Source organism: Sceloporus occidentalis, unplaced genomic scaffold (genome assembly GCF_023333645.1).
Source record: "Sceloporus occidentalis isolate IW3139 unplaced genomic scaffold, rSceOcc1.0.p SCAF_150, whole genome shotgun sequence".
Lineage (NCBI taxonomy): Eukaryota > Metazoa > Chordata > Lepidosauria > Squamata > Phrynosomatidae > Sceloporus > Sceloporus occidentalis.
Window position 1 is genome coordinate 280,933 of NW_028317130.1, and position 21,204 is coordinate 302,136.

Sequence of the window (21,204 nt, forward strand, 5' to 3'; positions counted from 1 at the left end):
AAGAATTCTGTGGAAAAGGTGGGTGGTATCTATTCAACCATCTTGAGTGCCTTTGCCTGCAGAGAACATTCAAAACGATTCTTGGGTTTTCAAGAGAAAGGGGGTGATTAAACAAATGGGATGCCAGCCGGAGCAGTGTTGGCTGAGAACCTAGTGGGTTAGAGTATGGACTAGAATCCTTTTAAAAGCCTACATGGCAATGACTAGTGACACATATCGTCTTCTCTACACAGAGTTATCAAACTTCTTCAAGTGATCAAAATTATCTTCATAAATCAGAAATCTGGGCCAAAAATAACAAAATGAAATTCAACAAGGAGAAATGTAAGGTACTACACTTAGGACAAAAAAATGAAATGCACAGATACAGGATGGCGGACACCTGACTTGACAGCAGTACATCTGAAAGGAATTTAGGAGTCCTATTAGATCATAAGTTGAACATGAATCAACAGTGTGATGCAGCAGCTAAAAAAAAGTCAATGTGATTCTAGTCTGCATCAATAGAAGTATAGTGTGTAGATTGAGGGAAGTAATAGTACCACTCTATTCTGCTTTGGTCAGGCCTCACCTGGAATACTGCATCCAGTTCTGGGCACCACAATTCAAAAAGGATGTTGGCAAGCTTGAACGGGTCCAGAGGAGGGTGACCAAAATGGTGAAAGGTCTGGAAACCATGCCCTATGAGGAGCGACTTAGGCATCACTGGGTATGTTTAGCCTGGAGAAGAGAAAGTTAAGAGGTGACATGATAGCCCTGTTTAAATATTTGTTGGAGCAAGTTTGTTTTCTGCTGCTCCAGGATCTGGAGCAATGGATGCAAGCTACAGGAAAAGAGATTCCATCTAAACATTAGGAGGAGCTTACTGATAGTAAGAACTGTTTGACAGAGGAACACACTCCCTTGGAGAGTGATGGCATCTCCTTCTTTGGATGTTTTTAAACAGAGGCTAGATGGCCATCTGTCAGGGGCGCTTTTATGGTGCATTCCTGCATGGCAGGGGGTGGACTGGATGGCCTTTTCTGTCTCTTCCAGCTGTGTGATTCTATGAAATTCCTATTACATTCTGTACCATGAGAGGGAAAGAAGTATCACCGATTGTGACAAATTTGTGACAAATTATAGCCCATTGTGACAAAAGTAGTGATGACAACTTTTTTTAAAAAAATAATTTAGTTTGCATCATTTCTGTACATGATATTTCGTACTATAAAATATTAGGTCCTGCTCCCATGGAACATTCACAGTAAAGTTCCACATAGGAGAGACAACAGATGAACGGTAGGACAGGAAATGTAGGGGTAAACCAGGAAAGAATATATGGTTGTTTCAACTGGGTGTTACTGGGCTTAGTCATTGTAGGACATGATAAGTGGAGATCCCCCCCCCCCCCAAATTTTCCTGAACTCCATCCTCTGGTGGGGAGATATATTTTTGTTAAAGGGAATATAAAGAAGATAAAAGTTGTGTTTGCTTGTATTTATGCCCCAAATGAAAAACAAGTTGAATTCATAAATAAGGTGTTAACTGTACAGGAGGACTTTTACGAAGGGGATCTATTTCTGGGAGGGGACTTCAGTCTTGATATATCAAGATGTAATACAAAGGGAAATATAAGGGGAAGAACAAAAAAGAAAAAGAATAGAAAGGAAAATTCTAAAATTAATTTAGAGAAATTGAATATTATTGATGGTTATGAAAGCACGGGAAACAATAATTATGAAAATACATATTATTCAGCTAGACATAAAAATGTAGTTGTATAGATTATTTCCTAGTCAAAAAAGACAATAGTTTGAAAATAAAAGAAATTAATGCTGGGGGAGTCTGGCTTTCAGATCATGCACCATTATACATAAAGAATGAAGGAAGCAATATTAAAAGATGTAAAAAATGGATTTTTGATCCTGTGGTTATTCTGAAGGAGGAAAATAAACAACAAATTAGGGAGGAAGTTAAAAATTATTTTGATTTAAATGATATCAATTTCTAAAAGCTGCTCATGCAGTGATTGCTTATGGATGGAGAAACAAATTAAATTGGAACAAGGCTTACTTATTTAAATATATAAAAGAATATATACTATTCGACTTTCTTAGGGAAAGAATATTAAAATATATTGGGGAAAGCAATAAAGAACCATGGGAAGACAAATGGGAAATAGTAATTAAGAGCGTGAAAGGTAAAATGAGGTATGAAGAAGTTAATAATATAATCAATAATATTTTCCATATCTCCAAAACCAATTGTTAATTTGATTGTAAATTTCTCTATGCTGTTTTCTTATTTGGGTGGTGGGTGAGGGGAGAAAATTATAATATGAAACATGATTGTGTACTATGTATTATACACGGTGTAATAAAAAAATTTGGAATTTTTTTAAAAAAAAACTCTATCCTCTGGTGAATTTTCTAGTAGGTTTCCAATATTCCACTTTGAGGGGGCGGGGAGATGGAAGCCAAAAAGGGCAAAACTCGACCACTGGTGTAGTAAGTCTCCCTCCTCAAAGGATCCTCTCCTCATCCTTGCAGTGTATTCATTCAAATATATCCATTACAACTGGATGAATAGAGATCAAAGTTAATTAACATAGTTTTCAGTTACGAGAGCCAAACTAATGCAGATATAATTTATTTTATCTCTCCAGTTTTCATCCAAATGGGACTTTTGGGGATTCCTGGAATTTGTGAATGAAATGGCTTAACTCACTCCATTTCAGTCTATCTCCAGATCGAGTGATTGAGCAGAGACTGCTTTGGTGGGGGACCTACCGCTGGAAGTAGATGTATGCCACTGTTAGTTCCAAGGATCCTGTCTGTATCTTTCAATATCATTACTTAGCTAGAATGGAACTTTGATGGCACCATTTTACAGTGGTCTGGTCCTTTGGGGTGGGACATTCCTATTCAACAGCATAACCATTGCACTTAGTGTCCGTCCGTCCCCCCATGACACTTAACATACATAAATAATAAAATAAAACTTTTATTTATACAGTATCTCACCTCTTTCTCTATGACAATTGAGGCGGCTTACAAGTTATTCCTTACATACAATCCCATATGCACAATCCCACCATCCCCTTAAAATATCAATTAAACCTTAACAATTTAAAATCACACATTAAAACAACATCAAAACAACATCATCAGTATCAACAACAACAATCAGGCAGTAAACCGTGGCGAATTCAGAGGCATAAGAGGGTTCAAATTGGTGGCTAGGTTTTCTATTCAGGAAAGGCCTGCCAAAAATATCCGTTTTGATAGCTTTTTTAAAGCTGTCTAGACTGGTGATGTGATGGATCTCTTCCGGCAGGTTGGAATCTGGGAGTGGTTGATGAGAAGGTCATCTGGGTGGTTGCAGTTAGCCTAGTTTTTATATGTCGCAATAAATTCCTCCCAGAGGATTTGAATGTGCAGGGTGGATTGTACGGAAGGAGGCGGTCCCGGAGATAGGTTGGACCCAAGCCATTTAGGGCTTGAACTATGCCCGGAAACTAATATGCAGCCAGTGAAGCGATTTTAGAATATGTGTTATCCAATCACTTCTGGTTTTACCAGTAATCAACCTGGCTGCCATGTTCTGAACTAATTGAAGTTTCCGAATTAAGCACAAAGGTAGCCCCATGTAGAGCGCATTGCAGAAATTGAGTCTGAGGTTACCAGCGCATGCACTACAGTTTCTAGGTCCCCCACTTCCAGGAAAGGAGCAGCTGACGTATCAGCCGAAGCTGATAACAGGTGCTTCTGACAGTTGCATTTATCATCTGGAGCGACGGATCTAGGAGCACCCTCAGACTGCAAACACATTCCTTTGAGGAGAGTGTGACTCCATCTAGGACTGGAGATTGTATCACAATCCCTGGATTAGGGGCTCATACTATAAGTTCCTGTGTTTTGTCTGGATTCAGCTTTAGTCCTCATCCAGTCCATTACCACTCAAAGACAGTCATTGAGAGGAGAGACACCATCTGAAGTCAAAACTGTAGACTGAGACATGGAGAAATATATCTGGGTGTCATCAGCATACTGATAATACCCTGTTCCGTATGGTGAAAAAGTTGGGAGATTTGTTTTCTGGGGGATTGATGTCACCAGTATATTTACGGCATCCAATTTTATCTCTTTTCCATCTAAATCCATGGAAATGGTTGAAGTTCTAAATCAGTGTCTTATGACTGATGAGGGGGAACAAACTGAAGCTTAGTCTAATCAGGACAGAGTTGCTTTTGATCAGTCAAAAGGCACATTATATTTCAGAAATACAAACTGTCTTTAATGAAATTATAATCCCCTTTTCAGCAGCCAAGAATGTATTTGCACATACTGAAGATGTTGGATTTCACAGTAACAAAGGATTTTGTTTCATCCTTTTGAACTACTGTAGTGTTCTCTGTATGGAACTGCCTTTAAAAAATATTTGAAAATTTTAGCTGGTCTAGGGTGAAGTGATATTACTGGCTGGGATGAGTTACATTCAGGGCTGGGGAGTAGGAGTAAGGAGTAAAGGAATAAGAGGTTTTTGTAGGAGTGGGAATAAGAAGTAACAAAATAAATTTATTATTCCTTATTCCTGTTATTGTACATGCAAACACCACAAACAATTTTATAATACTGCACTGGGGAAGTGACTGGGGGGCAAAGAGAGACACATACACACACACACACACCAGTCTTGCAAAGCAGCTGGAGCTTTTCCACAGGGCTGGGGAGTAGGAGTAAGGAGTAAGAGGTTTTACGGGAGTAGGAGCAATATTAAGAAAAAATATTATACTCCGGAGTAGGACAAGGAGTAACCCCAAAATCACCACTACTCCCCATCCCTGGTTACATTAGGAGGAACATCCTGACATGAAGAGCTATTCAATAGTACAATATGCTGCCTCCGAGCGTAGTGGAGTCTCCTTCTTTAGAGGTTTTTAAGCAAAGGCTGAATGGTCATCTGTTGGGACTGCTTTGATTGTGGTTTCCTGAATGGCAGGGGGTTGGACTGGATGGCCTTTCTGCTCTCTTCCAACCCTATGATTCTATACTTGGAATAAGTAATTCTCTTGTTAAAATAGACTCCCTAGTTACTTGTCTGTTTCTGTCATAATCCAAGCTGTCATATACAGCTATAAAACTGTATATGACTTAAGACAAAGTTATTGGGCCTATGTTATATAGAAGACCAAGGGAGAGGGGTCCAGGGTCAAATAGAACAAAACAAATTGAAATATGGGTTGTCCGGGTGATAAGCTCTTTGAGAAGGAATTTGTCCTGCTACTGTCAAAGTCACATTGGCAGGAACATGAGAGTGAACTCTTGGCTATTGCCCTCAGATTGGCAGTTGCCCTCCTTATTGCTGTGTTACTTGTCCTCTTGTATATTGTTAAGTTTACAATTTGCATCCTAATTTACACATCAGTAATACAAAATGAAGTGTGATAACTGTACAAAGCATGAAACTGCTACACTGACTGATCTGTTAGTTCCCCAATTCTGCATACTGAGCTAATTTTTTCTCTCTTTCAAGGTCGAAAAATGAAGCCCTTGTTGCCACGTGTCAATTCTTACTTGGTTCCAATCCAGTTCCCAGTGAGACAGTCCCCTATATTTCATCCCTCTTCGAAGATGCCTGAGACTCATGGTACCTCTGAGAAGCTGAAGAATAGCAAGCAGGTGCGCATTGCTCCAAAGGTCAGTCCTTGTAGTAGTCCCATAAATATATTCTGGTTTAGTCTTGTCACCACTAGGATGCTTTAAGACACATTTATACCTAAAACTTTTCCCCACTTCAGTCTGTATAGGACAGCGGCCCCAAAGCCAGGATATAGCAGGTCATAAATACTATTAAACGTTTGACAAGACAGAATGAAATTTGCCTGGCACCTAAAACAGGCCTGGGCAATGAACTTCCACCCTGGCAGTTACTTCCTCTGTTTCAGGATCCAAAGATTTCCATCCATGGTGTATAGATAGTGAAGTACTTTGCTTGTCTGTAGCGTTTTAATACTGTATTAGTTAAGTACTGGATGGTGGGAAGGGTTGTCACAAATTATTGATAGTGTTGTCTGTCTACATGCCTTGGGATGGATGTGTGTGGAAGAAAAATTGTGCTAAAACTCTCATGAGAACAACTGTTACAGGGTTGAAATGAGAACTGAAGTAATCCTGTAACCTAGATAAGGGAAAGCTCTTATCTTCAGTCAGCAGTTGAGAGATTTTTCCTGTTCTGTGCTGAGGGTAGGAATTTGCTGTCTCTGACCAGCTGTTACTCTTTCCCTGAGAGTGGCTCTTGCTCAGGGAAAATCCCCATGCCCCAAGTGATCCACATAGACAATGTATTGTGTCAGTGCAATTGAGGTGTATGTGTATGAGAATGTGGATGGGAGTGAGAAGATTTATTTATTTGTTTGTTTGTTTATTTATTTTTATCCCGCCTTTTTCCCAAGGTGGGACCCAAGGCGGCTAATATACATAAAACACAACAGTTAAAATTGTACAATTAAAATCGTAAAATCCCTGACATCCCAGACCAATTTAGCCCTCAGCCGTGAAAGGTTCTCTTCATCTGACCTAAAGAACATCAAGAAAGTCACCAGATTAAAACATATAGCAAAAAAGTTTTTTGGGTTTTTTTATAACAGGGAGCCCTCATGGCACAGTGGTTAAATACCAGTTCTGCAGCCATAATGGCAGCAGGGTCCACTCAGCCTTCCATCCTTTTGTAGAATAGAATTGTAAAATGAGTACCCAGCTTGTTTGGGGCAATTAGCTTACACATTGTAAGCCACTCAGGGAGTGCTAGTTCACTGATAACCGAGATAGAAATGCCCTTGCTATTGCTATAATACAATCACCAGCAGAGAAAAGGCCTTGTTTCTAGTAGCTTCCTGACTAATCTCTAAAGATGTGAGAATTTGAATATTGTCTCAACTGCCAGCCAAGTGAATGTGGGAGAAGGCAATCATTTTAGACTACTTAAGGCTTTAAAACAAAAGTCATCATTTTGAAATAAAGCTGAAAACAAATGGCACTAATGAAAATCTTTTAACCCTTAGGCAACATATCTAAAGCCACCCATGCCAATTAATAATCAGGCTAGGTTTCATTGAAGTTGACAAAAACTTTTCAAAAGTAGACCCATATACAATACATTACACTAATATAGGCTGCATTATATCACAGCATCAAATACTGAGCAAAGTCATCCTGTTCCAAGAACAGAGGAAGCCCTCAACAGTATCTGATGAAAGGCACTGAGTGATAGGTTATCTAATCCCTTCATTTCATATTTCATGATAATCATAATTACACTTCCAAAGTTGTCACATTAGAACCAATGATTAAGAAAAAATAATTGGTTACTAACTCTTAGTTATTTTTTTATGCATAATCCATAGGTGACTAATGTAATAATTCACTTATTTCAACTGGATTTGTTACTTCATTAATTCTGGAAAAACAAAACTTTTCTCTCAATATGTATATAAATCCTCCAGTGCTATCTATTCCTATTCCTATATTCATATGTCTAAATATTTATATCTACAACAAGAACTGATTACAAATTAGAAATATATTTTTCATGTCTTCTATCACCACCAGTTCACCACCAACTCAGTCTTTCAAAGCTACCCATTTATTTTCTGGGTTTTCAGATTGAAGATATTTAATCCATGGTTGTCATTCTTCATAAAATTTTTGTAATGATTGATGTCTTGTTAAATATGGTAATTTATCCATTTAAAAAAAAATCAAATATTTTCCATTTCCATTCTTCAATTGTTGGTGTTTCTTCTACTTTCCAATATTTTGCCAGATCCTTTCTTGCCGCTATTATTGTCAAAAATATTATTTTGCCTTCCATAATTTCTAGTTTCTGATTGTCTAGAATATTCAAAAGATACAATTTCGGGTCTGCACGATTGTTGAACATTTTTTTTCATTTCTTTGTGTATTTTTCCCCCAATATTTGTTAACTACCTCACATTTCCACCATTCATGTAAATACGTTCCTAATTCTGAGTGACACTTCCAACATACAGCATTTGTTCCTTTAAACATTTTCCTTTATGTCTATATTTTTTGTATATTTGATTCTCTTTTTCCATAATTTCTCCCATTGCTCAAATTCGATTGTTTGCTGTAAGTCTACTGCCCATTTGATCATAAATTCTTTCACTGTCTCATCCTGTAATTCCCATTTTAGAATTATATTATAAAATTTCAAAAAAAAAATTGATGTTATCTCGCCAAATTATATTTTCAAATTCTGAGTCAGTGGGACCTATACCTATCAATTTAATATCCATATTAAATCTCTCTCTTAATTGTCTATGAGTGAACCTATTACAGTTCCATCCCTCATTTAGAAGCTCTTCTTGTGTTTTCAAAATAACACTTTTCTCCATTATGTTTATTATATATCTATAACACATCCAATTTTTTCCACCGAATTCTTCTCTTCTAAATAATGCTTTGATGGGAGAAGTCCATGTTGGGATCTTTGGGCACCATTTTTCTTTGTATCTCATCCATACTTTAAAAAGGGCTTTGGGAATAAAATGATTATTAAAATTTCTGTCCACTTTCAATTTATCATAAAACAAGTATCCATGGAATCCATATCTTAAATCATTTCCTTCTAGAATTAACAATCTCTTATTTTCTAATTTAAACCAATCTATAAGACAATCTAAAATACATGCATGATAACACCACTTTAAATTTGGTAAAGCTAATCCCCCTCTTTCTATTTTATCTTGTAAGACTTTTGCTTTTATCCTTGCTTTTTTATTTTGCCAAACAAATTTCAAGATGTCCTTATTCCATTTTTCCAAGGGGGCATCATTAGCAATAATTGGTAAATTTTGAAATAAAAATATAATCCTGGCTAAGATCATCATTTTAACAGTATCTTTCCTCCCCCCGCCCTTACCTATGGAATCTTCACCCCCTTCTATTCCCCAACCATGTTCCTTCCCACTAACCCACCCGTTCAAATCCATCATCAAGTCGTCCGTTCAAAATTTAAGTACTGTATTTCCAAAAGTTCAAACTTTTCCTTTTTCCAAACACTATATTCTCCATGTTCCTTTAATTTTTACTTCCTTTTTCCCCAACACTCTGATGCACTCTCTGTTTTATCGTCCATCCGCTTCCTTAACAACTCTATGTCCAACTCTATAGTCCACTCTATGGTTACACCGTCACTTCCTTTTAGTCCCTTTTCCGGCTCCTTTCTTTCTTCCTCCAATTCCACTCTATGATTCTGTCCTTCTTCCTCCTTTCCACCTCGCGGTCCGGACTCCGCTTCTCCTCTCTCTCTCCACTCTCTCTCCAAGCCGAGACGAAACAGAAACAAAGAAGACACAGCTTCTCTCCCAGATGACTTCAAGGACACCAGCTAGAATGTGTATTCAGCAAGTAAATAAATGTTCTTAACCCTTGAAATACTTAAGGCATCATGGCATAGTTACTTATCCGTTAATTTTAAAGATATCTATATTGTTCCAGATAGTCACTTTCTTCTTCTCAATCACCACCAACAACAATAGGTAATAGGTTATCCTCACTGTCTCTTTTGGTTCTTTCTTGAAATTTCAGAAATACATTTAATAGTCCTGTCCGTCTCTAAATTAATTCAATTGTTAAATGCAACAAATCCAAATTATTATTCTGCTTGGAATTTACACCCCAGCAGTGATAATAGTTCTTTCTGCGACAACTCCTTAACTTCAAATCCAAGTTAACTCCAAAAGAAACAAAAATTAAAAATTGGTGGCTCCCTAATACAACAAAAGTCACTCCTTAACCCGCAGTTGTGGTATGCTCTCCAGCCCCGCTGCACCTTACATTTTCAATCCAGACCCTTCAATTTCACCAGGACTGGATCTACTTCTGAATTTTCAGCCTTGGAGTGCGGCCTCTGGGCCTCCGTCGAGCCCCCTCCGACCCCCTTATACCTAAGGGATAATTTCGCTGTTCTTTGAAATATTCCTTAGAGCAGCAAACCACGTTAAGTAAGAACATCCCCAAGAGCCTCCTCATAGTGCGTCTCATCAGGGAGCCATTACCAACCGGAAGTCCAAGGACAAGTGCATTCTGTTGAGAATGACTCTTCATCCATATGTGGCAGCAGGGCTATGCTAGAATATTCTGTCTTCAGCGGATCTTCTCACTTCTCATCCTGCATCTGACAGAATAGGTTTTTGGTTTTTTCTCAGTGCTCCAGGCTTAGGTGATTCTGTCTTTATTTCCAATACTACCTCTTCCTTTCACTGCAGACAGGAAAACAATTGGTAAACACCAACTTTAATCCCTAACAGTGAGAGCACCATTGGAGGCAGCTGAAAAACAGAAGCAGCTACCTTGCCATCTAAAAATTCTCCCATAGTATAGTCCCAAAATTTTATCCCTGCAAAGGGATTTTTTTCTACTCTGTCTCCAAGGAATGTACTACCACTTAAAGGAAATAAACTTTCCTGGTGCTCTGTACATTGTTTTTTGATACAACTATACTATACCTCTCATAAGTCCAAGGAAACAAAGTACAGGTTGAATGGCCCTTATCCCTTCGGAAATCTGAAATACTCCAAAATTGTTACATGAGTGTCTGAGATAGTGACACCTTTGCTTTCTGATGGCTCAGTATACACAAATTTCATGTGCAAATCTATTAAAATATTATGTATAAAATTACCTTTAGGTTATGTATATAACTTGTATATGGAAGTTAAATAAATTTCTTATTTAGACTTGGGTCCCATTTCCAAGATATTTTATCAAAATCTGAAATCCAAAACACTTCTGGTCCCAAGCATTGCAAGTAAGAGAAACTCAACCTATATTTGTGCTTCATTCTCCTTACCATTAATTGGCTCCAGCAAAAAGAGGAAGAGTATCACAAAGACAGAGCACACTAGCTTTGCCTCACCCCAGGCCCTAACACAGGAGGTGCTAAACCTTAACCTATCACATCCCTAAGAGGGGCCCCTAGAGACAAAAGCCAAGTAGAGATGCTGGATGCTGTTAGAATCCTTGCTAGTATTCTATCAGATATATGTTTTATGTGTGTGGGGATGCTGGGGGTTGGGATGCTTTTGCTATGGCTAGTATAGATGTAGTTATGTAGGAGCTGAGTGGTACCAGGTGGCTGTTATCCAGTGTCCTTGAAGGCCTCTCTCAGAGGCTTGGAATGCAAGCTTAGAGCATAGAGGGATAGAAGCTATGGGGGGAGAGATAGGGGATGAATAATGGTGAGAAAGAGGTGGGGATTTTGTTGTGCAGGCTTTTGGTTGGGGGTGGAGTAAACAAACCTGGGTTTTTATGTATTGCTTTTGGTGTGGGGGGGTTAGTCTCAGCTTAAACACTGAATGGAGTTGAACTGCTGATCTTGGAGCTATCAATAAAGTTCTGCTTATTCTTCATAAGACTGACTAATTGATTTTCCTGGATACTGGTTCCACATTCTGACAGATGCATACTCTTGCTTCAGGTCAGAGGATAAGGAACATCCACCCTTTTGGATAATGGAATAAACCTTTCTAATATTCTTAAATGTTGCTTGCATGTCTTCTTAAATGAATGTGTATTTCAAATAAACATATTCTGTGCAGAGTAGTAGTAGAGCTATCTCCCAAAGGTAACAATAAAAGGGGATTTGGGGGTATGTCCATAGCAAAAACAACAAGAAGAAAATGATAGGGCCATTGTGTGGAGAAGATGGTGAAATACTAACAAGGGACAGAGAAAAGGCCAGAACTGCTCACCACCTTTGCCTCAGTCTTCTTACAAAAGGAAAAGGACATTCAACCTGAGGAAAATGGAGCCCAGGATGCAATAGAGAAAATGCAGCACAGAATAAGTAAAGAGTTAGTACAGAAATACCTAGTTAACCTAAATGAATTCCAAGTCTCCAGGACCAGGTGAACTACATCCAAGGGTATTAAAAGAACTGGCAGAAGTAATCTCAGAACCACTGGCAATATTCTTTAAGTTAAGAACTCCTGGAGAATGGGATTAGTCCCAGCAGACTGGAAGAGGGCAAATGTCAACATCGTTATCAATGATTTGGATGAAAGAATAGGGGCATGCATATCAAATTTGCAGATGACACCAAATTAGGAGGAGTAGCTAACACTCCAAATTCAAAATGAGTTTGACAGATTAGAAAGCTGGGCCAAAAGTACCAAAATAAATTTCACTAGGAGGAAATGTAAGGTACTACACTTAGGGATAAAATATAAAATGCATAGATATAGAATGGAGGACATTACAAGACTACATGTGAAAGGGATCTAAGAGTCCTAGTAGACAAGTTGAATATGAGTCAACAGTGTGATGCAACAGTCAAAAAAGCCAATGTGATACTAGGCTAGCAGTAGAAGTATAATATCTAAATCAAGGGAAATAGTAGTACTCTGGTCAGGCCTCACCGGGAATACTGTATCTGGTTCTGGGCACCACAATTCAAAAAGGATGTTGACAAGCTGGAGGGTGACCAGAGGAAGGTGAACGAAATGGTGAAGCGTCTGGAAACCATGCCCTATGAGAAGAAAGAGACTTATAACCTTGGGATGTTTCATGTGGAGAAGAGAAGGTTAAGAGGTGATATGATGGCCCTGTTTAAATATTTGAAGGGGTATCATATTGAAGATGGAGCAAGCTTGTTTTATGCTGCTCCAGAGAATAGGACCTGTAGCAATGGATTCAAATTAGAGGAAAAGAGATTCCACCTCAATATTAGGAAGTACGTCCTGACAGTAAGAGCTGTTTGACAGTGGAACATCCTCCCTTGGAGTGTGGTGGAGTCCCCTTCTTTGGAGGTCTTTAAACAAAAGTTGGATGACCATCCGTTAGGGGTGCTTTGATTGGCGTTCCTGGATGGCCCTTGTAGTCTCTTCCAACTGATTCTTTGAATCTAACCATGGCAAATAGAGTTGATTAATTCTTGATCTGTTATCCTAATTACAGCAAAACCTCAATAAACTGCAACCTGATATACCCCTTACCCCAGCCACCCCTATTTTCCATTTCCTTCAACAGACACTCAACATTTTGTGGCACTATACATGCTCATGCCAAGATCCTGTTGGTGCACTATACTAGCATTGTAATAGCAACAGGAGTAAAAAGGCTGTGGATGCAGCATTGCCAGGGGAGAGCCTGGGAAATTTATCAGTGCAGCTATCGGGAGAGAAAGCTTTTGGTTCCTCTACCATTTCTGTAATTCTTAGTTTCTGGGTACAGTATTTTAGGAAGGCTGGCTTTGCACAGATGATGCTTCCAAGCCAGCCTACTCAGAATATACTGATTTAGAAAACCTGCCCAGGAATTGGAAGAAACAGGCTGCCTGGAACCAAGAGCATCCTCCTAACAACAGTTCTGATTATATTCTGTGCCTTCCCACACCTGCAGTTCTGCAAAAATGCATTGCATTAGTATAATGGAGCGTTAAACTAGCATAGTGCAGCAACAGAATTCTGGCCTCAGTCAATCATTGGGCAGCTCCAGGGGTTCCCCCTTCATGCCCCTGCCCCATTTCTTGTACTTCTGAAAAACATGAAGCTCCCTCAGGTCAACTGATGCCTCCATTTTTGCGCCTGCATGTACTGTCTCAATTACACAGGATAAATACTAGGATAATGTGGGTGCTCACAAAAGGTATAATAATGGTTCCTTTAGGAAATCACAGTGCCAAATCTTTATAGGGTGTCATCTTGGCCCTTCTTAAGGCTTAATGTTTTTATCTGATAATTTTGACTTTTTGGCATACCCTTTAAACTAGTTATAGCCCCTCCCAGATCTGCATCAGAATTCACTTCTTCATTAAAATGGTGAAAGAAATTGTTAAACTGGAACACCCAGCTTCATTCCAAAGCATTCATTAGACCTGTGCTACTTATGGATTGGTGGAGGGACTCTAATAATAATAATAATAATAATAATAATAATAATAATAATAATACGTTTTATTTATAGACCGCTATTCCGCAATGATCATATTTTAACTCTAGAGTTAAATGGTACGAAAATAAATTCTAAACTACTTCACACTTCTATGGTCGTGGATAGAAATAAATTTTATTCAACAGCTCATTTTAAGATGTTATGCTTCAATTTGAGGAATCAATCAAACTGCAAATGGGGCCCCCACAAAATTTGACACATTATTCATGGTCAACAGGCCCTTAGAACTTGCAGAAAGGGGGGGGGGGGGAAGCATTCAACAATTTGATAAAGTTTTTTAAATAACTATCTGTTTTAATACCGTAATAATTAAATTCCTTTTTTTAAAATTCTTTCTCCTTTTTTAAAAAGCTTTATGGAGGGCTTTATTTTTACAGTTCCAGATGTTGTACACACTTAGTTTAGAACATAACTAAGTACCATACTTAAGAAATGAAGTGGAGGAGAGCATGCCATGGTTACTATGAGAAACATTCTTCTACCCAAACAGGACAAAGTGGTTACCTCCCTTCCCTCTAAATTCTAATTTTTTTGAGAAAATTCCTATAAAACAGAGGCAAGCTTATACGATTATGTATCATCCAGTCCAAAGTAGTCTCGAGACATCAATATTTAAAAGAAGAGGAAAAGGGGGGGGGGGGGGGGGGAATGAGGAAAGAAAAAAAAGCAATGGGATTTTTTCTTTCAGATCCAAAGCTTCTTAATTTTCAACCATTTTCTCTCAAATTGCTGATCTGATCTGTCATTTAACATCATTGTTAATTTATCCATAATCATTAAATTATATACTTTCACTGTCCAGTCTTCCAGTAGCAAATCATATTTCTCTTTCCAATGCCTTACATAAATTAGGCGGGCTGCAGTGATCATGTACAATATTACGCCTATCTCTTCTTTACTTAATTTTATTTTCAAGTCTTCTGTTATGTTCAATAAATATAATTTAGTTTTCATCTCAAAGGTGGCTTACAAACTGCCATGAAAGTACGGAGTCAGTCCGTACTAGGGTTAGGTAGGTGTGGTGCTTCCGCACCCCCCTAACCCTAGTACGGACTGGGTCCGTACAAAATGGCGGCTCCCTTCCACATGGGGGCCGCCATGACAACGTCATGACCGCGCCGCCTCTATACGGGGCGGCGTGGACATGACGTCGTCGGTCCGCGCCAGGGTGCTTAGTGCGCCCTTTGCGTGGACCAGGAAGGAGCTCCATTTCGGAGCTCCTTCCTGGTTTGCAGCGCCGCTTTGCGTCGCTGGGCGCAGCCTTCAGACGGCTGCGCCCAGCGAAGCAAGGGAGAAAGGGGCTAAGCGGCCCCTTTCTCCTCCTCCCCGCCGCCGCGGGGTGTCCTTGGGGCTTGAAGCCCCAAGGACACCCCTTTTCAGGCTGTGGGGAAGGGGCCTTTTGCCGCTTCCCCGCAGCCTGGAAAGCGGCGGATCGGGGCCTCGGAGGCTGCCAATCTGGCAGCTGAGGCCCCGTTACACCGGGGAAAGGGGCAAGTGCAGCCCGCCCCAAATGGGCGGTCTGTAACCCGCCTAAATCAACTAAAAAGATCATTTGGATTTTACCATGAATCGCCCTCCAAAACTTTACAGCATCCTGGCATTTCCACCACATATGGAAGAGGGAGGCATTGATTTGCCTGCATTTCCAAAAGCCTATCTCTTTTACCTTTTTTTATCTTAGCCAACTTTGTGGGTGTCAAATGCCACTTATAAAATAATTTATATTAATTTTCTAACAGATGCACACTTTTAGTAAATTTTAGGTTTTTTGCCCAAACTTTTCCCCACATATTTAAATGAATTTGTTCTCCAATGTCTTGCATTCATTTTATCATACATTCCTTATAATAAACTATCTCCTGCCGGGCCAGGCAGGTCATTCTCTAAAGACACATGTCCTATACTGGCATGAGGTGAGAGGCTGCCTCCTTCTCACAGGAATTTACTGGAATCATTGTTCAATTTGCACAGTGCTGTGGTACACTTAGTAGCAGAAACAATCTTGTACTTTTGGTAGGCTTCCAAGCAGTAGAAGGGAAAGGCTAGTCTTTATGCTCAGAGTAGGGCAAGGATTTTTTATTTTACAGAGCTGGAAAATGCTTTTTAATTATCAGTGAGAATTTGTCACCTAGCATTGAGTGAATGATCTACCTTGCCTCTGTGACACCCACCTCCACAGTGATTCACCATCTGGCACGACCCTACTTCAAATCTCCATTTGGCCCACACAATGCCAAACTCAAATACCTTCTCGTGTTCTTCCTAGGGTATTGCCAGGACCATTCCATACCCATTTCCACTAGGTTCCCTGAGGGAAAGGATCGGTCTCAGAGATACCCGTAAAACCTCAAGAAACAGATTATGCCCCAGTCTAATGCAAGGCACTTGAGAAAGATTGTCAATGATCTTTAGGGGTTTTTTGGGGTTTGGTTTAGTTTGGTTTGGTTTTGGGTTTTGTTTGTTTGTTTGTTTTTAGTTTTGCCCAGGAAGGGAAAAAGACACTCCCCATGCCTTCTTAAAAGAGAAAGTAGTCTTCTTCCTGAAATGTACATTTACGAAAAAGAAGAAAAGATTCCTCTTCAGTAACAACAAACCAGCAAACACAATTTTTAGAGTCTGATTACCAATTTTGTTTAAAATATTTAACAGAGCCAGTATAAAATATAATTTTAAACATTTGAATATAATATATTTAACCTTTCTCTGGTACTTCTTGACTTATTTTTTATTTATTTTTAATATATTTATAAACAAATATAAAAACACATTCACTTACATTTGTAAATCCATTTTAACTGAACTTAAAACATAAAAACCTAAAACATACATTTATTAGCTTCCTCCCCTCTCTGCTAATTCTGATTTCTGATACTGATTTTTAGATTTCTTATTAAAACCTTGTTTACAGAAAACATATCTCTCCACTAGATCATGCATTTATAACCAGTTCATTGTTTTGTGGCTTTACACTCATTTACACTCTTTAAAAAATATTTTTGTAAACAAAAACTTTTATAATGGTTTTTATCTCAGTCTTTTCCAAACTACAGATTTTCAACCAGTCTTCCTCAAATTTTTCAATTGTAAAATCAATTGATTGTAAAATAGTTGTATAAGTTTATCATTTTCCATATATTCATATAATTTTGAAAACCATTTTGATATTTGGAATTTTCTCATCCTTCCAATATTTAGCATAGGTGATTTTGGTGGCTATGATCATAAAAAACCAAAACTTTCCTGTGTTATTTTTCCAAATCTTCATTTAACATTCCCAAAAGGAATATTTTGGGTTTATTTTCAGTTTGAATTTGTAATATATCTGTAATTTCTTTATGTATTTGTGTCCAATAATTTCTAGCTTTTGCACATAGCCACCATATATAATAAAAAGTCCCTTTTTCTGTTGAACGTTTCCAACACCTATCATTGTAGATTTTACTTAATCTATCTGAGGCCAAGTACTACTTGAATTGCATTTTGTAAATATTTTCTTTCAAGTCCATACACAAAGTGTATTTCAATCTTCTTTTCCAGGTTTTTTCCCATTTCTCAAGTTGAATGTTTTCCCCTATGTCTTGTGCCCATTTTATCATACAGTATTTTATTAGTTCTGTTTCCATTTCCAGATTTAGTAAAAATTTATATATCCTTGATAGTAGTTTTGTGTCTTCTTTTGTCATCAATAATTTCTCTAATTCTGTTTGCTGTATATATAATAATCTTTCTCTTACCTGTCTATAAGTGAACCATTGTATGTTGTAACCTTCTTGTCTTAATTCCTTTAATGATTTTATTTTGTAATTGTCTGATGTTTCTTTTATCAATTTATCTTCATATCTCAGCAATTTTTCTTTACCTAATTTTTCTCTTGGATAGATGGCTTCATTGAGGTATCTTTCTGTTAAAATGTGTTTTGAATTTGGCTCAGATCCTGAAAAGCGTTTTCCTTATAATGTGATTATTGAAATCTTGATTGACTTTGATTTGGTCATGGACTAGATAAGCGTCCATATCTATTCCCATATGCTTCTAAACTTAATGATAAACTTCTAAACTTAGAAGCTTATCATTATTTAAGTTTAACCAATCTCTCAAGCAGTTCAGACAGGATGCATAATAACTCTTTAAACTGATTTTTTAAAAACAATTACTTTGTTCTGAACTATACTGACACTTCTCACCTCCTATGCTCCTACTGTAGGTGCCATCATCCACTGAAGAGCCAGCCCTGTTCTCTGCAAATTCCATAAAGGAGGAGATTTGCTCTAGTGAGGACTTGTCTCCATTTGCCTCCACAAAGGAGGATTCCTGTCAGATCAGCAGAGCTTTTCCTACAGCCCTGACTATTAAAGAAGAGAATGACACCTTTTATTCCACAGAATGGGTCTCTCCTACAGCACTATCTGTAAAAGAAGAGCCAACAAAACCTGACAAAGAACTGAATTTATGCCTTGCAGCTCCGCCTGTAGAACAGAAGAGACGGTTTACAGCCCTCACGTTGCCACCCCAGCACACGTTGGATACAATGCCTATAAAGAGGCAAGAAAGGCATAAAACTGGCAAATCCAGAAGGAAGCAGCACTTATCCCTGCCTTGTTCAGAAGAACCAGTTATGGTTCTGCCATCCAGTGGTAGTTCAGATTCATTCACACATGACCTTCAATTTGGGCAGGAGACTCTTGCTGTGGTAAACTCATCTCAGCTTAGTTGCTTTCAAGAGGAAGATGGTCCCTTTAAAACTCCAATGAAAGAGATGTTCAACAAACTACCAGCTTCTTCCACCCCTAGTAAAACTTCTGTAGCTGCTCCACCTTGCCTAGCACTTACTGACACCTGGAGACTGGCACCTTTTGCCAAAGAAACTAGTGATCTGGATTTCACCCCTGTGAGAACCCTTCCAGTACCTTTACTATCCCTCCAGGAGAATGTAGATCTTTTGGGATTTTGTAGCACTCCCCCAAGACAATCCCTCTGTGATTCCCCACATCTGCCACTTCTAAATGCAGAAGCCAATGCTATGGTCTCTGGCCCCTTGACAAGCTCTCCTGCACCCAGCAAGCAGTCATCCCCAGAGCTTCAAGTCTCTGTTCTTTCAGAAAACCATTCACTCATGGAAGGCCTAGTCTTGGATACTATGAATGACAGTCTAAGCAAAATCCTACTTGATGTCAGTTTTCCTGGGCTTGATGACAATCTTGGTACTGATCTCAGCTGGTCACATCTAATTTCTGAGCTGAAATGACCCAAGTTGGCTCATGGATTCTGAAACTTCTCACTGAAAATAACTAAGGAGCACAGACAATGTTTTGTTAACTGATCTCTACATTGTGGTACATAGTAGAGTAAACTTTTTATAGAGCTGCTGATAAATTGGCCTCGATGTTGCTTAGCACTGGATATTGCTGTTGCTTATTCAGAGGTCCAGTACACTGATATGAATAATCAATAATATTCAGTTCTAAGTCAGTTCTTTATTAAATGCTTTAGGGGAAAGTAATTTCCATGTAAAGGTCTTCCATTTGGCATCCAGTAGATTTTGCTCTTTGTAAATATGTCTAAACTCCCTTTTACAATTATAAAAAGGATGCCCAAATGCAGAGGACTGAGCTTTTGTATTTTTAAGAGCGACAGAGGAAATTTTAGCAGGTTCATCCTGGAACAAGAAGGGGGGGACGGACAAGAACTCTTAATACTACACAAATAAATACAGGAACTCTGAAACCTTAGATCTAAGAACTCAAAACACTATAACTATATTCTTTACTTTTACGGTTCACACTTTCTTCCAGGTTTGGGTGCACTTAACAGAAAGAGATAAGAAATTTAGCAGTTGAAGTATTTTCCATCCATATGTACCTTTCAGGAAAAGCTTCAGCTGCTGAAGAGTTCTTATCTGGCTCTATTTAAGGCACAGGAGTAAAGCCAAAAAAAACTGTAAATGACTACCCATTCAGAATTCATACAACAGCAGTCTGAAGTATCTCTTTTAGCAACAAGAAGAGAGACTTTAACGACTATGTCAAACATAAGGCTTAGCTGGGATTTGCCTGACTAAAGCTATTGCCTTTTCTTTTTAGCTACACACTGATAACAATTTTCCCTATGAGGTGGTAGCAATTAAATATCCAGCACAACAAGGGGGCTAGTTAGATGTTGTAAAATGACTCAAGTAGAATGATCCTATAGATGTGGTAATGTTCCAAATGTAATCGTAAGTAGCCATGATGACAGACACTGTTTTCCACTTGTGATCAATTCAATTAGGGATGATTTAAAACAAAAATCAGGTCATTACACCCATCACAAATTACAACCTGGTTTCACTCTCAGTGTAATCAAATGCTACTTTCTACACAGGTCATGCCACAGAAGGTTTCACGGGTCCCCCATAACCCTCTAGCATTGAGCACTGTTCCTTTTTATAATGTGAAGGAGGTTGAGCTTCCAAAAAGGACCATGTAATCTTCAACTGAAGAGGAGAGTGCTCTAAAGAGAGTATGAAATATTATTCTTCACATTTTAAGATTTTACTGATGCACAGTGTTCCCACTTTGATATGGTATTTTTTTAAAAGAGAGAGGAAAGCTATATGAAGTGTAATTTTATCTTATGTAATGCCAGGAATAAGAGTCTGTCCTTTAAATTAAAATATGTGGAACTTGAAAAAAGTAGTTTGTGTCTGTGTTCCTTGTAACGAACTATGCAATAAAATCAAAACAGAAGTGTAATTCTGAGTAGTATTTCCTTATAATAAGTTTTGATTTCCTCTGTACTGCTTATTTACAAGCCAGCATCCATTCCACCTCACATTTTCCCAATTTCTCTAATTTTAGAAATTATTTTTTTATCCTTTGGATGGTTCTTAACAATTCCTATTACTCTTTCCTTGGATTAATAAATACTTAGCGTACACCTTTTACATTCTTCTTCGTGGTCTCTGCGAATCATATAAATGGGTTTCACTGCGCCTGCGCAGTGCTGTTCGGAACCTTCTGGAATCACTAGGCAAAGTTTACTTTGCAACATATAGAAACTTTTTGGCGGTAACTCTGCCCACCCGTTATAAGGCTCCTGCCTTCCCGCTCTTTTTCCCGGTTCCTTTTTTTCGCCGCGCTAGCTGCTTCAGGGAACTTCGCTCGCTTTAGCTTGCAATTGGAATCACTTTCACTTTTGACCTCAGACTGTTCTTGACCATTCTCTTTCTCTCGCCCCTGGTAACTTCGGACTTTCGGCTTGTTGACCT

The 21,204-nt window shown here is 38.5% G+C and overlaps 1 protein-coding gene across 3 annotated transcripts in view; it reads left to right on the plus strand.

Moving 5' to 3' along the window:
- The window catches only part of FOXM1 (forkhead box M1), a 60,533-nt gene extending 39,923 nt beyond the window's left edge, over positions 1-20,610 (plus strand). For all 3 annotated transcript variants that reach the window (XM_089500259.1, XM_089500260.1, XM_089500261.1), the window contains 2 exons: positions 5,518-5,681; positions 18,163-20,610. In XM_089500259.1, the coding sequence (XP_089356385.1) occupies positions 5,518-5,681; positions 18,163-19,203 (1,205 nt within the window). In that variant the 3' untranslated portion in view covers positions 19,204-20,610. The remainder of the gene's footprint in view (positions 1-5,517; positions 5,682-18,162) is intronic.
- The last annotated feature ends 594 nt before the right edge of the window (positions 20,611-21,204 follow it).